We start from the raw sequence: 16,116 nt of genomic DNA, 5'->3' as shown, positions 1-16,116 counted from the left end.
TTCCTGCTTTTTTTGGAAACACACTGATTTCTGTTATTTCCTCAAATCTGCTAAATCAGCGAGTTGTGCATAGACAGGTTTCTTTCTAAATAAATTAAACTAAGTTATAATCAGGGAAATTTTTCCCTAATTGTTTCCCATAGCTGAAGTTCATTACAACCCCAGTGCTGTAACTCCAGAAGACGGTGAGACCAAACATCCTTGTTCACGAAGAATACTGCCCACGGATACAGGGCTGCGCTATCCACAGAACGCAGGATTTTTTCATTGATACTGAATTTGTTTTCTTCTGATTATCTAATGATGGTTCTCTTTTGTGGCACGTAGAAATAAACACTGACCTAAATAATTACTTCTAATGTATAATTATCCTCTGAACACAACTATAGAGCTAAAACATCCTGTGATTCAACTCACTAGGCTTTGGTGGAGTGGCAGTACTGACCACGTAAGGATTTGGTCCCCCTCTGATTCCAGGATTAGCCCTGATGTTAAACAGAGACTGGAAACATTCTCTTCCTCATGATTAGCCCTTCTCATAGTTTGTCCTCTTTTTTTTCTCTTTACACCCTCCTGTGATCCTTCTGCTCCCTTCATCTGATACTTATCCTCAGAACCTAATACCCATAGTATTGAGTTTCAAGTCATATTTTTAAGCCTGTTGGCTGACTGTCTCAGGCAGGGATGTCTAAGTTCCTCAGCCAGAATCTTTCCTTACTTTTTCTGAGATGGACTTTGATCAACTTATACACTAAGAAATTAGACTCAGCTTTCCAAGATGTTCCTTTCAGTTGTATGTTTTTATTTTCAGACATGCTGGCACTGCTGACTTGGATTTAGGTATCTAAGGAGATGTAGATCTGTGTTTAAATGTTTGAAAATGTTACCCAGTACCTTCAAATGGCATGTGGAAACAAGAAAAACTGAAATTCCCACCTCTAATGGGTACCCGTGTGTACAATATCAGTTTCAGATTACCTCTCCTGAAAAAAAAAACAAACCAAAAAAACCAACCTTGAACAATAGCAGATAAAATCCTACTATCTTTGGAGGTGGCGATTAAGAAGTTTGCCCTTTAGTAATACTTTGGTGCGAATACAGCAGGAGGTAAACTCCATTTCATAACATCACAAGACAGACTAAACTTTCCTCGCCTACTTAAGAGGGGTTTTTTTCAGCAAATGTGTTTGAATCAGTAACTTGCCTGCTCAACCAAATCCTAGTTTCAGTTTTGAATGCCTTTCTCTGTATCGTTCCAATAAAGATTTTTTGATGATTGCTAATACAGTAAAATACTAACCTACAACGATGACAAAGAAGTAAAAAAAATATAATGGAGCGATGTCTTAGAGCTGGTATGTACGATAACAAATACAAAAGGTTCTTTTATTCTGTGAATAACTCCCACGCAGCAATTAGTGGAAAAAGATGAATATTTCAATGTACAGTAGCTACAGCCAGCCTACTTGAAATTAGACATATCACCTTCAGTTCCTTGGGTTTCAGGGAGAAATGTTAGCATTAAAAACATGCAAACAAGTTCCACCTCATACCCACTTTCTTGTAACTTGAAATTACTTTCAATCAGAAAGAAATGCAATATAAAATACAGTTCAGTATGTCAGACACTTCCACTATCATCCTCTGCTTGTATTCTTTATTTTCATTAGTAAACTTCGTTCCACGATCTGCTGCTGAATACAAGTTTTCCCCGCTTAGCAATGAGAAGCAGGACACGCTGTGCCGCGGTGCTGTGTGCTAAAGCTGCGCCTCACTCCCCTTGCACCCCTAATCTGGCTGCTGCGTACCCCAGGGGGGTCCTAAGGAAGGAGGCTGCAGAGGTCTTCGGAGGAACTGGAGCTTTAGTCCTCCCCTGAGTCCCTTTTACATCAGTTTGTCTCTGCTATGACATCAGCAAGTCTAGGTGGAGGGACAGTCTGACCCCATTTCCTTCTCCACCAGCCTGCTTTGACTCTCACTGTTCTCTTTCGTGCCGTAATTCTTTCTGCACACACTTTATGGGACAGAAGGCAATAGGCTTAAATTTAGACTAGACATTAGGTAACAATTTCTAATTTTAAGGAATAAGTGGTCTAGAGAGCACATGGAATTGCCATCACTGTGGGTCTTAAAAAACAGTGATAAGACAAATACCTGCCGGAATTGGTGTAAGTACAGTTGATTTTGCCTTAGGGCAAAGGATGGACTGGAAGACCTGTTGAAAGTCCCCCCAACTCTATTTTCTATTACTCTAATTTAAAATAAAAAGGCAGCAAAAGAGGATCAATACAAGAGCAACATGAGACTGGCCTTACCTCCTGCATACTGTAATTGTTTAATTACCTTCCCGATAAAAGACAAAATGTACCTTGATTTTCTGAAGTTTTTGCTAAATGCCCTCATAAATTATTAAATGATTAGAAGCAACAACAATTTCGATAAAAGCTGGACAAGCAATGAGAAAAGTGCTGGAATACTTAAGACTTCTCAGGCTGCCAAGAAATGGCTGGAAGTGCCATTTCTTGGGCAGACCCATCAGCGTGTTTCCTGCTTTGGAGGTGTAACAGTGGGAAGAAGAGCAAGCTCTACAGTGTGGAGCGACGTCAGGTCTCCATTCTTGCTATCTTTTTTTTTTTTCCTAGTCAAAAAGCAAAATCCAGAAGTAAATTTTTAAAAACCTGTCCACTTGCTTATGCAAGATGCGAAGCGCTGTTTGTTCTGGGAAGGCGGTTAGCCCACTTCCACCCTCCATCATGTGCCTAATGGCTTTTCCAGCTAAACAGCGTATCACTTATCTTTCAAGCACGGCATTGTTTAGGTTGTCAGTTGGAATGAAGATGTGTAATTTTCTTTGGGCTGAGATGATATCTTCTGCGCCGGCAGCATTACATTTGCTCTTCTCCAACATATCTACGCTGACATTTTGTCACAGAATCATGCCTTGATGGTTTTCACAGGGAGAGGACGTGCACAAAGACAAATCTAATACAAAATTGCTACGTGCTTGTGATTCACATCCTAATAATTTTAAGTGATGGGAACAGCTTCCGCATCTCTGGCTTGAACGTGACCTGATGGGCGGCTGTGCGTTACCGATACAAACGCATCCCCCTCCCTGCGGTTTTGATCGTCCCATTTGACTCTGCTCACCCTCTGAGAAAGCAGCAATCTAAAAGCTCCTTTGATTTCTCAGTCATTCTCCTTTACTCCTCGATTGCTTATTTTTAGCAATACATACACCAGGAAATGAGTGCTCTATTTTAAGCCAATGAAAGAAGGAATTCTGAAAGTATATTTTTCTGTGAAGACAATTATCTGATGTCAGATCTCAGTGGGTTGTTCACAATAGGTTAGAAAATGCTAAAGAAATAAAAAATTATAGTAAAATCACTGCAGCAGCTGTGATGACTTGAGCAAAACCCTCCCCACTCCCATCTTACTAAAACTCCACCATCTATCATACCAGGTAAGTCGGTGGACGCAGATCCAAGGTCTAGGCAGCTCACTCAAGGGTTCCTGGAGACTTTTATGTCTCTGCATGGGCAAGTGGCTAAAGCTGCCTTCCAGCTCAACGCATCTACAGTGCTTTGATAACCATGTGACAGATAAACATTACATAGGATGACAATCAAAGGTCAGTACAGCTTGTTTAAGTTTTCTTCTGACAGTTTATGAATACACACTAGTGGTTAGCATACAGGTATATACTAACAGTCAAGATGTAGAATTCTTTCTAAATTTAGCAGGCAATTATTATTGGGACAATGAAAGAAATGTCATTATGGGAAACGATTTGAGATTAAAAATCAAAATACTGGGAAGATAATTACCTATTGCATAAGATGACTGTTAAGTCTTAAGGCACAATACTCTGTGCTTTTAGGTATCAGAAAGTATTTAGTGTGTAATGGCACTCTCATGGTACTAAATTAAATGTATCATTGAGAGTTTCAAGGATCCCAAAAGAATTACGCTCGCTTTATTATTCCATTGCCTGATTGTTCCTGTAATGGAAGAAATTCAAGGATACATTCCGGTGCTTATTTTTCTCTCTTTTCTGAGAAATTACACCAGTATTTCACCAGCCATTCTCATCCTGAAACTGGCTGAAGAAACTCTTGGAAAAGGAAGCTGGAAGGGATGCAAGAATGGTGAAACAAGATAAAAGGTATTTGGAGCCATTGATTAATGAGAGCATTTGAGAACCCGTCACAGCCAGACCGAGTCTCACAAACACCGCTGAATAGTCTGCGCTTAGACATTGTACCAAAGTCAGAAACTGTTTTCTTAGATTTTAACCAAGAAGATATCAGTCTTGTCCCTGTATCACACAGGAATGCTGCTCCTGACAGCTCATCCAAACTGACCTTCCATCTCACCTTCATAACACTGAGGGCTGGGATGGCATTATTTTTGCTCCTAGACATGCTGGTAATTCTTTTGATATTTGAAAGTGTAACTGGATAGCTCATCTTCAGTTCCAAAAACCAGGGACGCAGTTCCAATCAAACATTGCTGCAGGATTTGATGCCTTGAGCGCGCAGTTCCCTTTGCCCTTGGTGTAGAATCAACTCCACACAGATGATAGGGAGATAAACTCGGTAATAAACCAATGTGTTTTTCTCCTAAACGGTTAGTCTTTGACAATGAATGGTTACACTCTGCTATGAATGTGATGCAGACAAGTAAATTGTCTCTAAAGTGCCTTAAAAAGATATCTTCCTTTTTAATAGCTCAGTAGTTGTTTCATCTCCAAGTGTTGAGGACACTGGGCAATGGTACAAAATCAAAATACAGGACAGAGAAGATGTTCCCATTTAGTGGTGAAAATCATCAGACTGAGAGACACTGAAACCAAGCTCTTGTGCTCACAAGTGAAGACATCCAGCACGGGCAGCGCCTTCGGCAACCTCCCTCCCCATTGCCTGACACTGGTAGCTCCGAAATGGACACCTGGCAAGATGGGGAGGTGATGTCCTCTCAGTTTAGGGAATGACTTATTCCCGTTCTCGCAGTGGGGCAGAGCAGACCTGGCAACATCCCTGGATGAGTTAGCAATTTGCTCTGAACACGGACCGCTGTCTCTGACATCGACGCTCACTCCGGGTGTGCACTCCGGCTTTCCCCTTTAATACTTGCCTGCCTGAACACTAGGAAATGGCTTGGGAACAGTCACACAAGTCATGCAGCCCACCAAATGGCTGTCAGATAAAAGCTTCATCTTACTATTGATGTGAGTCATGATACTCTTTGTCCCCTCATCTCGCCGTTATTTGTCATGCTGTTGGCAATTTCAATTTTAAAGAGAAGACACTGAAACTGCAACACAGACGCAAATCAGAAATAAGGCAGTAACACACACCCATCCCTGAGAGACTGCTGTCTCTAGAGCAGAGACTCCTCTTCCCAACACAAAGGTGGCAAAGCCAGTTCAGAAAACACTAGGAAGAAAAAGCTATTTCAGATAACATCATTCTAGCTATAACTGCAGATCCTAGCTTATAAGCTAGAGTTGTTAAAGGACTCCAGGTTAGGACATCTTGATGGAGGAGTCCTCCTTCACCTTTACGTCAAAAGATGACCTAAAAGAAATGCTATTGAGATTTGCTGGAAGGGAAAGATGTACATTGATACAGGCAGACTGCGAGACTTCAAATCCGTTATCCGTTTTCTGCCTCCAGGGAGAGGTAAGAGGAATGTGCCTGTGGGGACCCAATGGCAGGGTCCTGCTCTGTGCTGCAGAGCCTGGGCACGAGGACAGCAATGTCTGTAGGAGAAGTCTTAACCTGAGAAAAGCCTTTTCTAAGAGAGGATGCCACAAGACAGTCTACCAAAATTCAAGGCTAGGACAGACAAGCTGTTCTGTATCTCTCTGCCATCACCACCCGAAGAACATAAACGTCAGTTCGCTCCGTGGAGAGACAGAGAGATGCATCAGCCAGCGATAAACAGATGGCAAAATTGCTAGGAGAGACAATTAAGCAAGGGTCAAAAATGAGTTTAAGACATAAAAGAAGAATTAGGACTACTAAATAGTTCTATCCAGAAATGATGCAAATAATGACCCTAGAAAGTGAGTTACAGTAGTCCTAAAATAAGACCCAGGCTGGCTAATATAGCTGTAGGTCACTGTGTGTCAGTTTTGTGTTCCTAGTGCTCTAGCTACAAAGGATTTCGACATATTTGCATATATAAATGTTGACTCTGCATGACCAATATATACTGAAATAATAAAAATGCGCTACACGCAATAATTACAACTTTGGAAAATCAGTTTCTTTAATGGGGTTTGAGATTTTGGCTGTTTTGTCCACATTTTGGCTTGGTGCAGAGCAAATGGTTCTGAAAGAGATTTTTCTGAGTGGGTGACACTGTGAAATGACTGAAGTCAGCAGTCACACTGCATTAAAACAGAAAATGTGCAGTAAAAAATATATCTAAATGATATACTCTTAAGTATATTACTTGGGGTTTTTTTTCCAACATGGAGTTCAAAAGGAACATTCATTTTCTATGAATGTTGTGTGTGTTTTCTGGTATTTTAAGCAATAGCCAGGCTTACCCAAATTGCTCTTCTCTTCACCAGAAGACAGAGCTCTAAAATAACGCCTTAGAGTTGTTTACTGTTTGGAATAATGAAGCCTTCTCTTCCTTTTCAGCTGGATTTGCACAACTGAAAGCTATTGGAATCTGTATTAAAAATATGGTGTGTTTTCTCCTACCTGGTTTCTACCCATGACACCAATGAAGGGCACACAAAATTGATGAACAGAAACACTAAAACTCTACCATCATAAACAAACTGCGTATTTGATGTTTACTATCTGCCCTCCAGTCTTCTTGAATCTCCTTGGGTCTAGAGAATGTTATTTTGTGTGCTTTTTCAAAATAATATTTTTCGTCTCCTCATGATCGATCAAGACAGTATCTTATACTCTATAAAGAGAAACCTGGCCAACCAGCTAAAACCTGCAGTAATACAAAGACTGTAGGAAGAATTGTGATAAATGAAGGAGCTTCTCCCAGATTCCCCCAAGGAGGCAGAAAGCTGGGAAAAATACAATCTCTCAGCAGAAAGAGAAAACGAAGTAGAATTTAATGTTGCTGTGAGCTGGGTTAGACATATATACTGTGGTCTACTAGAGAGAGGGAAGGAAAAATGTGTCCGTGTTTCCAGGTAATGCGGGCTTCTCAAGTGTGAAGCATCAGACTGAGCATTCAGGTTCAGCTGTATGAATTCAGGTCCAGTCTGGAATAAAAAGCACGTGAAGTACCAGGATTAGAAGAATTTTAAGCCCTTGCCACTTTCCAAGGTTGCTTTCATCTGTGGCACATGTTGGTGTCCTCAAGAGGTTTAAATATGGGTTGGGAGGTCTGTCACCTTTCCCTTCATACCTGAACCATCCCCCAAACCAACTGTTAGGAGCATCTCATAGCTCAGAAGTCTCCAGTCCTCTGGACTATCTTTTATAGCGGGATGTCAGTTCAGGTCCTCTGTCCTGCCGTACAAAATGATCGAGTGACAGAATAAACAGCGCCTCAGATCTCACGTTGTCAGCCCTAATGTCTCGGACGGCCCTGAAAGCTCTGGCACTGTGACAGGTTGGGATCTATGCTGCTAGCTGAACTTTGGTGCATCAACCAGCCTCTAGTGCAATTCAAGGCAAGTAACAAGTTTCTTTTGGCTAAATTCCAGTTTCAGCTAAACACGAGTATGCAACACTTGGTGGATAGGAATTAGTTCCCAATGTTTGGTGATACCCTACTTCTCCTATACAGGAAATCTAAACATTTTATGCAACTATCTGACACTAAGCTGTCACAATCTGCTACAGCTGCTGAACTCTGTATTAAATATAATGCACAGTACTATGCCAGTGTGGGTGGACAACATAATCGGGCATCCTCAAAGGCACCTAAATCTGTGAGCAACCTACATACCCTGCCTGCATAAAAGGATATATTATAGTTGATCGTGACAAGAAGCTCTCTTCTAAATGCACTTTTGAAAAGCGTAATTGGAATTTTTAACCCATGCATCCTTTTCATATAATGACTCTTTCTTCCACCTGGCCACAGCATTGGTCTTCCATCTGATCTACCATCTACCATCTACCATCTGGTCTATCACCATCTGATCCCTATGGCATAGTTGTGCTTGTAAGGATTGGGAGAGGGAAAATTAGACTTTTCATATGTAGTACTTAGAGGAGTTTCTTTGAGTAAATGAAACAAACTTGATTTTGTGTGTCTGTGTGTGTGCAGCTAAAGATTGCTTTTGTGATTTGAGCAGGTTACCTTCTCCACTCAAACGTTACAGCTGAAAAACAACCTGGAGGAAAAAAATATGCCAGCTACTCTTCATTTTCAAGGCATAAAGCTCAGTCCTTTGACATCCTTTCCACTTCCATTCTTTAGAAATGAGATCTTGGGTTTCTTCATTTCAGGAGATTTAACCCAATAGGTCACATTTCTCATACCTTAGTTTACATTAAAGTTAGTCAGGAGTTCATCACAGAGCAGTTTCAGATTTGACCGTTGACTAATCTGAAGATAAGAAAAGCCATAGTACTGACATGTTTGACCGAGATAGCGTAATGAAACGTTATTTTTCTCCCAGAAGATTTGAATCATCTGTTGTACCATCCAAACCCAAGAAATACACGGATTACTGCAAGATAACAAGCTTCCTTCTGTACAGCATCTATCTATAAACCTGTCGAAATTTCAGCATAAGTTGTGGTTTTGATGGCAATGGGACTATTTCAAGGGACAAACCTAAGCTTTAATATAAGTGTTAGCAGCATTATGGCCATAAATTTCTATCTTATATTGGCTTTTGGAAGGTCACTGCATTTCTGTGACAGAAATGCTAATCACAGCATAGACAAGCTGTCTCTACAGCTTTTTCAACAAATACTATCTATATTCTGAGATATTTTATCTGCCATTAAGGTATACTGTAAAGCTTTATGTTAAATTAGTATATTCTACGCTTCCCTGCTATTGAGAAAACTATTTCAGGTTTTCATTTTGAAAAGTATTAACAAACAGTTGCTAGGTAATACGCAAACCCTAATGCTAAAGTAATTACAATACAGTATTTACTTGCCAGACACCTCCAAGAAAAAAACCCACAACACCACTTCAGCTAATATCTTTAAAGAAATCCCTTTTCTCTGTTTTCCTCCTCCCTCTCTGCTCCACTAGCTGAAAAGCCAATAAAAAAATTCTCCACCTCCTACACGATTCAGAACAAGATCTGTGTGCATTTCTCCTAGGCATGTTTTGAGACCCAGAAGGGGATGAAAGTAGTTAATGTGCAACGGGAATCTTAATTTCAGACACAAATCTGTACCTTTCTATTGCCTTGCTGATATGCTGCCAGCTAAATATTAAACCTTTTTTGATCAATTAAGTCCAGCCTGAGGAGAAGAAACAGTTAAAGAAATGTCTCAAGTATACTTGCATTCAGCTAATCAGACTTTGTGTGCATCTACAAATGGCACAGAACTGAAATCAATCATTGACAATGAAACCACAAATGAAAAATGGACCGAAGACTCCTTTCCAGGATTAGAAATACTGTGCACAATATATGTTACATATGCTGTGATCATTTCAGTGGGTCTCCTTGGAAATGCTATACTCATCAAAGTCTTTTTCAAGATTAAATCAATGCAGACGATTCCAAACATCTTCATCACCAGCCTGGCATTTGGAGACCTACTGCTTTTATTAACTTGCGTGCCTGTAGATGCAACACGTTATATTGTGGATACCTGGCTCTTCGGAAGAATTGGGTGCAAGCTGCTGTCTTTCATCCAGTTAACCTCAGTTGGAGTATCAGTGTTTACCCTGACTGTTCTCAGTGCTGACAGGTGGGTCTGATGCGACTGATTTGCCAGGAGATACCGCAGGTGTGAATCTAGAAATGAATAAAAGAGCAGGAATAATCATTTTGCACAATATTAAATGGCACATTGTAATAGACTTAAAAAAAAAAAAAAACACTCTCCCATTTAATTTTAAGATGTGTGTTAGAAAAATTGGCGCAGTGCTTTTTAATGTGAAGTGAGAAAGACTCTTTGGGTCTTTTGACCTTTTATTAGCTCAAAGTACAGTACAGGTTTTTTTCTCAGTTGCACAGAAAAGGAAAATGGCTTAAGGCAGAGAATAGACAGTATATTGGTGCTATCTAGTGGTGCACTAAAGTAGTCAGAAAAGATGGAAAATAAAACTGTGGCAATGACTGAGCGTCCTATGCACTTAGTGAGGCTCTGAAATCCTAGAACATAAAAGATTGACGTGTGGGGTAAAAAGCCAAAAGGAAACACAGAACAGATTGGGTGATGAATGACTCTCATGACTTGATGGCTAACTGCAATACTATTGTCTTTTTCAGCTTGGTAAGTGCTTAGTGTGAGAAAATATGGCACAATTTGACTATTTTCTCTTACAGTTCTTCTATCTTTTTGAGATGTTTTAGCCCAGAAGAAATTAAACTCAGGCTACAACGACAGCAGCGTTAGCAGGGATCAGTGTTCCCATGTCACTGTTGTCAGGAGTTGCTGAACAATCAGTTTTCTCTGCACCTCATTTCTGAATGAACAAAACTAAGATGAGATTTCAGTCCAATCAGCCTGAGCATGTCAAGGAGCAGAAAAAGTCAAAATTAATTTTACTATTAAGAATAAAAAGACTCTTATCTCGCACTCCAGCAATCACGATTATAATACCAAGTAGTTCACATGTCCAGACTTTAAATCCCAAGCAATGCTACTGTTTCTATACCCCCAAAAAAATCAGTCAACATCGGAATGGCCGCACTGGGTCAGATCAAAGGTCCATGTAGGCCAATGCCAGCCTCCAGCAGTGGTAGTACAAGGACAAGAAAAGACACAGAGAGAGAATATGAAGCACTACACAGCACTAACAATAACCCTAAGCCTTCAGATAACCTCCTGAGCAGATGTAGTTTCTGCCTACTTAATAACCTCAATGGATTTCTCTTCTAGATCCTTGTCCAGTCTCTTCTTGAACTTGTTTAGCAATGACTTTCACTGCCTGTTGCACAAACAACTCCTTTTTTTGTTTTGCATGTGGCTTCATTTGACGGCCCTGGCTCTTGTGCCGGAAGAGACAGTGATCCCTCCATCCTATCCGTCTCTCCAGGCTATTCAAGTTATATTCCATCCTTAGTATGTCTTTTCTGTGTTAAGGTGTGCAGAGCAGCACATGGTGTTCAAGAGTTGCATGAACCAGAGATACAGGATAATTGCACAATAGTATCTTTTGCTCTCCATTTTTTTCTTAGTAGTTCCTAACATTTTGCTTTTCTGGTGGTTTTTTTTAGGGCTTGGTTTGTTTTTTTTTTCCTACTACTGCTGGATATTAAGCTGATGTTTTCACTGAACTAACTATCAGAGCTCCAAGATCTTGGTCCTTTATGAAGTCAATTCAGAATCTATCATTTAGACAGTTGCTTCCATATTTGATTCTTCATGGTAGCTGCAATGTAAATACTCCATGCCACATTTTCACAGGGTAACTATATGGTAAACTTACTGAGAAAGCTCAGAACATCAGTCATATTTGCAATGCCAGACTATCATGTTCCAGCATGCTAGAGGAGCTCAAAGTCAATAAAAATTGCATTTATTTGAGAAATAGCAGTTTTCTGCTTGCAGTTTTCTGTTTAAATTTGCCTAGAGGAGAAAAAGACCAGATCCTCAGCTTGTGCAAAATGGTACAACTAAGCTGTCTTATCCTCCGCATCCTTCTTCACTGCCTTTCCTTTCATGCCATTCTTGTGCCCCCCCCTTGGAGGGGTCTCTTCTGTCTGCATGATCGAGGGTCACTGATATTTTGGGAGCGGGGTGTGTTGTTTCCTGTGCCTCACGCACCTTCATGGCAGTTGGTCCTTTTTCCATGTCCCGTTTCCACACAGATTTTTACACATCTATAGATTTACCCAGATTTTTCTCATGTCTGACTCAGTTCACATGCTGCAGAATTACAGCCATGAATCAACAGCAGTGTTAGCTCCTGTTTCATAAATATGAATGAATACCGGAGCATTATTTTGAGTTAGATCACTGCACTCAGCTGGGATCTTAAGTACATGGAAGAAAGGAGGGGTGTATATGCTTGGTTTCATGTTTTTATAAAATAGTTAGCCTGTTTCATAGCTTTACCAGTTTTGCATACTAATTCCTTCATTCCTAGGCAGCACCATAGGAGAGATGATTCCCCTTACTGATCCCAATCCAAACAGCAGAAGTCATCTTTACTTAGGAAGGCTTTAATGAGAAGTCTTGCCAGCCAATTCATTAAAATACATGCTCAAAATTAACTTTTACATTTTTACACACTTAATACAAAGAGCTAGAACCTGTTTTCTTTTTCCAAGCGATTGTATCATCCTTAAGTTTAGCGAGAACACAGATAGCTGTACCCTCAAGAAGTTTGCATTGTCAGTGCTTGCATTATTACTGTATTTATTCTGACAGTGATGTTGGTTGGTTTTAGGTACAGAGCCATCGTTAAGCCCTTGGAACTGCAGACTTCAGACGCGCTGCTGAAGACCTGTTGTAAAGCTGGCTGCGTTTGGATCATCTCCATGATATTTGCCATCCCAGAGGCTGTTTTTTCAGATTTGTATTCTTTCGGCAATCCTGAGAAAAATGTAACTTTTGAGGCGTGTGCTCCTTACCCTGTATCTGAGAGGATCCTGCAAGAAGTTCACTCCCTGGTTTGCTTCTTAGTGTTCTATATTGTACCCTTAGCTGTCATTTCTGTCTACTATTTTCTTATTGCCAGGACTTTATATAAAAGTACATCCAACATGCCAGCAGAACACGGTCATGCCCGTAAGCAGGTAAGCTCTGATCAAGCACTAACGTGTCCAATTTTCCAAAATCTATCATGCTGATTAAGTCTGAATTCTTGAGTGCAAAACCTTTACCTGATAATAGAGTAAAAACCTCCATAAACTCAGCCCATATTAGCAATCCAAATTCAGCTATGCACTTAAGCACATGCTCATGATTCATTAACTGTGAGTGTGCATGCTTTCCTAAAGAGCGATGGGGTTTGTTTTGCTTTATTATGAACCTATTAAACTCAGGAGTTACAACGTTGAAATGTAAACATGAGACCTCATCCGTGTGAGCTGACACATTAACTATTGCACTTTTATATCCTAGTTGAGATGAGATTGCCATGTGCTTTATAATGGAAAGGGAACGTCCTCTGCACTGGAAATACTTTGTTAAAAATTATGAAATAGATTTGTTTTTCTGTTGGTTTCTTGCGGGGTTTTTTTCTGTTTTGCTTTTTTTGTCATTTAGACTTTTAGACCCTTTTGAAAATCAGCACCAACTACATAAACAGTGTTACTAATTGCTATTAATACCAGATATGCATTATTTTCTTGTAGATTGAATCCCGCAAGAGAGTTGCAAAAACAGTGCTGGTGCTTGTTGCTTTGTTTGCCTTTTGCTGGTTGCCTAACCACATCCTCTACCTATACCGCTCTTTTACGTACCATGCTTCTGTAGATGCTTCCACCTTTCATCTGATCGCTACTATTTTTTCCCGTGCCTTGGCCTTCAGCAATTCCTGCGTCAATCCTTTTGCCCTTTATTGGCTGAGTAAAAGTTTCCGGCAACATTTTAAAAAGCAAGTCTCGTGCTGCAAGGCAAAATTTCGCACAAAGCCTCCCAGTGCTACTCACAGTAATACACCTACCAGAGCCCTGTCAGTCACAGGCAGCACGCATGGCTCAGAAATCAGTGTTACACTGCTAACAGATTATAGTATCACAAAAGAAGAGGAAAGCGTTTAGTCTGTTTGGGATCAGCCTTTGCAATCAAGTCACTACTACTGGGATCCTGGAAAGAGGTGCCATGCCCTCGCTTTGCCTGTGAAAGAGTTTTCATCAGGAGTTCCTCATTTTTTAAAATACACAATAAAGAAATCAAACTGTGTGGGAGAAGAAGCTGCAACAGCTGAACTTTCCAGCATAAGCTCGAAGGGATTGTTCATGCTCCCAAGCATGAACACAGATCCCTAGGTGGAATTCCTGGACTGGGCAGGACAGGAGTCAGCAGAGTTGATGCAAGAATTGGCTGTGAGGATGGTTTTGTTCTTGGTGACTTGTTCTTTGACTTGTGACTGAAAGCTCCATCAAGTACTCGTATCTACAGCAAGCAAGCAAAACCACGTATCTTCATAATATGATCAACCAGGCAGCTCTTTTACTTACTTCTTTTCTTGTCCCGAATGTTAAAAATTAGTAAACACATCAGAAAGCATGCTAAAATGAAAGAAAGCTATGGTTTGTAGTATGGTGTAGTAAAAAAAGAAAAAGCATTATGGGCCAGATCCACATTAGCCTTTGCTCTGTCAGTGACTTACTTTAAAACTCTGGGTAAGAGCTGACTGCTGTGTAAAGAGATGCCCTTCTTAGTTCCTAAGGAAGTCAAGGGAGCCATCAGGTGATCATCTCTCTTGAAAGTCTATAATCACCTTTAACCACACTTGTAAAATTCTTTGCAATGTATGGGTAAAACATCTCAACAGTGCAGAGTTCTTTATCGTTACAGTGATTTAACATCAAGAAATCGGGGTGGATCTGTGTTGGAGTTACAGTTTGGATTTACAGTGCACTTTGGCAGCAAACTGCTCAAACATCCCCTCCTGCCTTACTTTGCTTTGTCTCCCAGAGTGGTCTTGAGTGCACAACCTGGATTTCTCTCCGATTGAACTGTGCATCCAGCCCATGGAAGCAGACTAGAGTGAGGTTGAAGTAAAGCCCCCCGAAGTCTTCGGCGTGAGGGTCAGACTGACCATTTCCCTCCACAGATCCACTCCTGCTGTAGTGTACGTGGTCATATCTAAATGGTCTGCGCATTTTCAAGAGTGCTGGGAGAGCTGGACTTCCCTATTGTACTAATTTTCTATTCTTCAAGTTATTCAAGTAGTATCCCTTTTTATTATTAGGATAGACTGTCTTTATGAGACGGGCCTTCTAATCTCAAATCCACTGATCTTATGACTCTGCATGCCGATGCAAGTCAGTGGCAGACTACCACGGGCAGCCTGTGCATCCCTAAAATGCTCAGCAGCGCTGCTGGCAGGGACTGTCTTCCCATCAGGAAATACAGGAGGCAATTCTTCTTACCCCACATTACAAAAATGTTGACTGACACTTATTTTTATGAATTTAGTGTGGCCTGAACCAAAAACTTGTCCTGTGGGAGCTAGTGATAGAAAACACAATAGATTTTCCATTGCTTCTACATTAAAAAAAAAAACAAAAATGCATTAAAATATAGAAGAGAGGTTGCAACACATGAATTAAACAAATAATACTGTCAGTCACAGAAGTTTCCATTTTAATTAAGCCTTGAAGATATAATACCCCTCCATCTGCACAGAGCCCCTAACAACACGGTTGGAAATCCACCCATCCATGCACCGCTATTTGAGTTCATTATAAGACACAGAAAATCTACCTGCAGTCTCTCTCTGTTGACTGCCCTAATCAGAATAGTAAAACCAAACTATAAATCCCAAGGGCATTGGAATACAACCTCTGTCATCATCTTAAACTGGTTTAATGACAGCTCATTTTAATCCCATCAGGTCGGGCCTCATTTTACTACAGTCTTCAGGCTACAAGCTGCAAGGCTATAAGCACTAATTTTCAAATGGATTCTCCCTTTTATTGTACCATTTGTACACCAGGATAGGACCGCTGAAATAAATGAAAATATAACACCACAGAAATACAATTTATGGCAAAGCAGACTCCAGAGACATTATTTTACTCTCATTGTCTTAATATAACACATTGTCTGGTACTCAGCTATGTACAAACATAACAAACATATTGCACCAATATTTTCCCCTTCTCTTTTTCCTTAATGGAGCTGCAGGGTGAGACTGAAATAAGTAAATAAGCCTACACACTTATGAGCCTACTTTTTTTTTCCTGGATCTTACTATAGGAAATTCTAAACAAAAGAAAAATCGACAAACATTACAGTTCCTTACATCATTCTTTATGCTAGCTTACTAAAGCCTTTGGAACAGAAATCTGCCACGTGT

The 16,116-nt window shown here is 40.3% G+C and overlaps 2 protein-coding genes across 2 annotated transcripts in view; both read left to right on the top strand.

Annotated features, from left to right (window-relative positions):
* The window catches only part of GPR112 (G protein-coupled receptor 112), a gene marked incomplete at its 5' end in the record, with an annotated part of 27,509 nt that extends 27,238 nt beyond the window's left edge, over positions 1 to 271 (top strand). The window contains one exon of the mRNA XM_010296483.1: positions 144 to 271. Within this exon, the coding sequence (XP_010294785.1) occupies positions 144 to 271 (128 nt within the window). The remainder of the gene's footprint in view (positions 1 to 143) is intronic.
* Positions 272 to 9,450: 9,179 nt separating this feature from the next.
* Positions 9,451 to 13,849, top strand: BRS3 (bombesin-like receptor 3). The gene is made up of 3 exons (XM_010296471.1): positions 9,451 to 9,881; positions 12,532 to 12,880; positions 13,442 to 13,849. The coding sequence occupies exons 1-3, from the start codon at positions 9,451 to 9,453 to the stop codon at positions 13,847 to 13,849; spliced, it is 1,188 nt and encodes a 395-aa protein (XP_010294773.1).
* Positions 13,850 to 16,116: the final 2,267 nt, after the last annotated feature.

This window comes from Phaethon lepturus, unplaced genomic scaffold (assembly GCF_000687285.1).
Source record: "Phaethon lepturus isolate BGI_N335 unplaced genomic scaffold, ASM68728v1 scaffold26450, whole genome shotgun sequence".
NCBI classification, from domain to species: domain Eukaryota; kingdom Metazoa; phylum Chordata; class Aves; order Phaethontiformes; family Phaethontidae; genus Phaethon; species Phaethon lepturus.
This window is presented reverse-complemented; position numbering and strand designations above follow the sequence as displayed.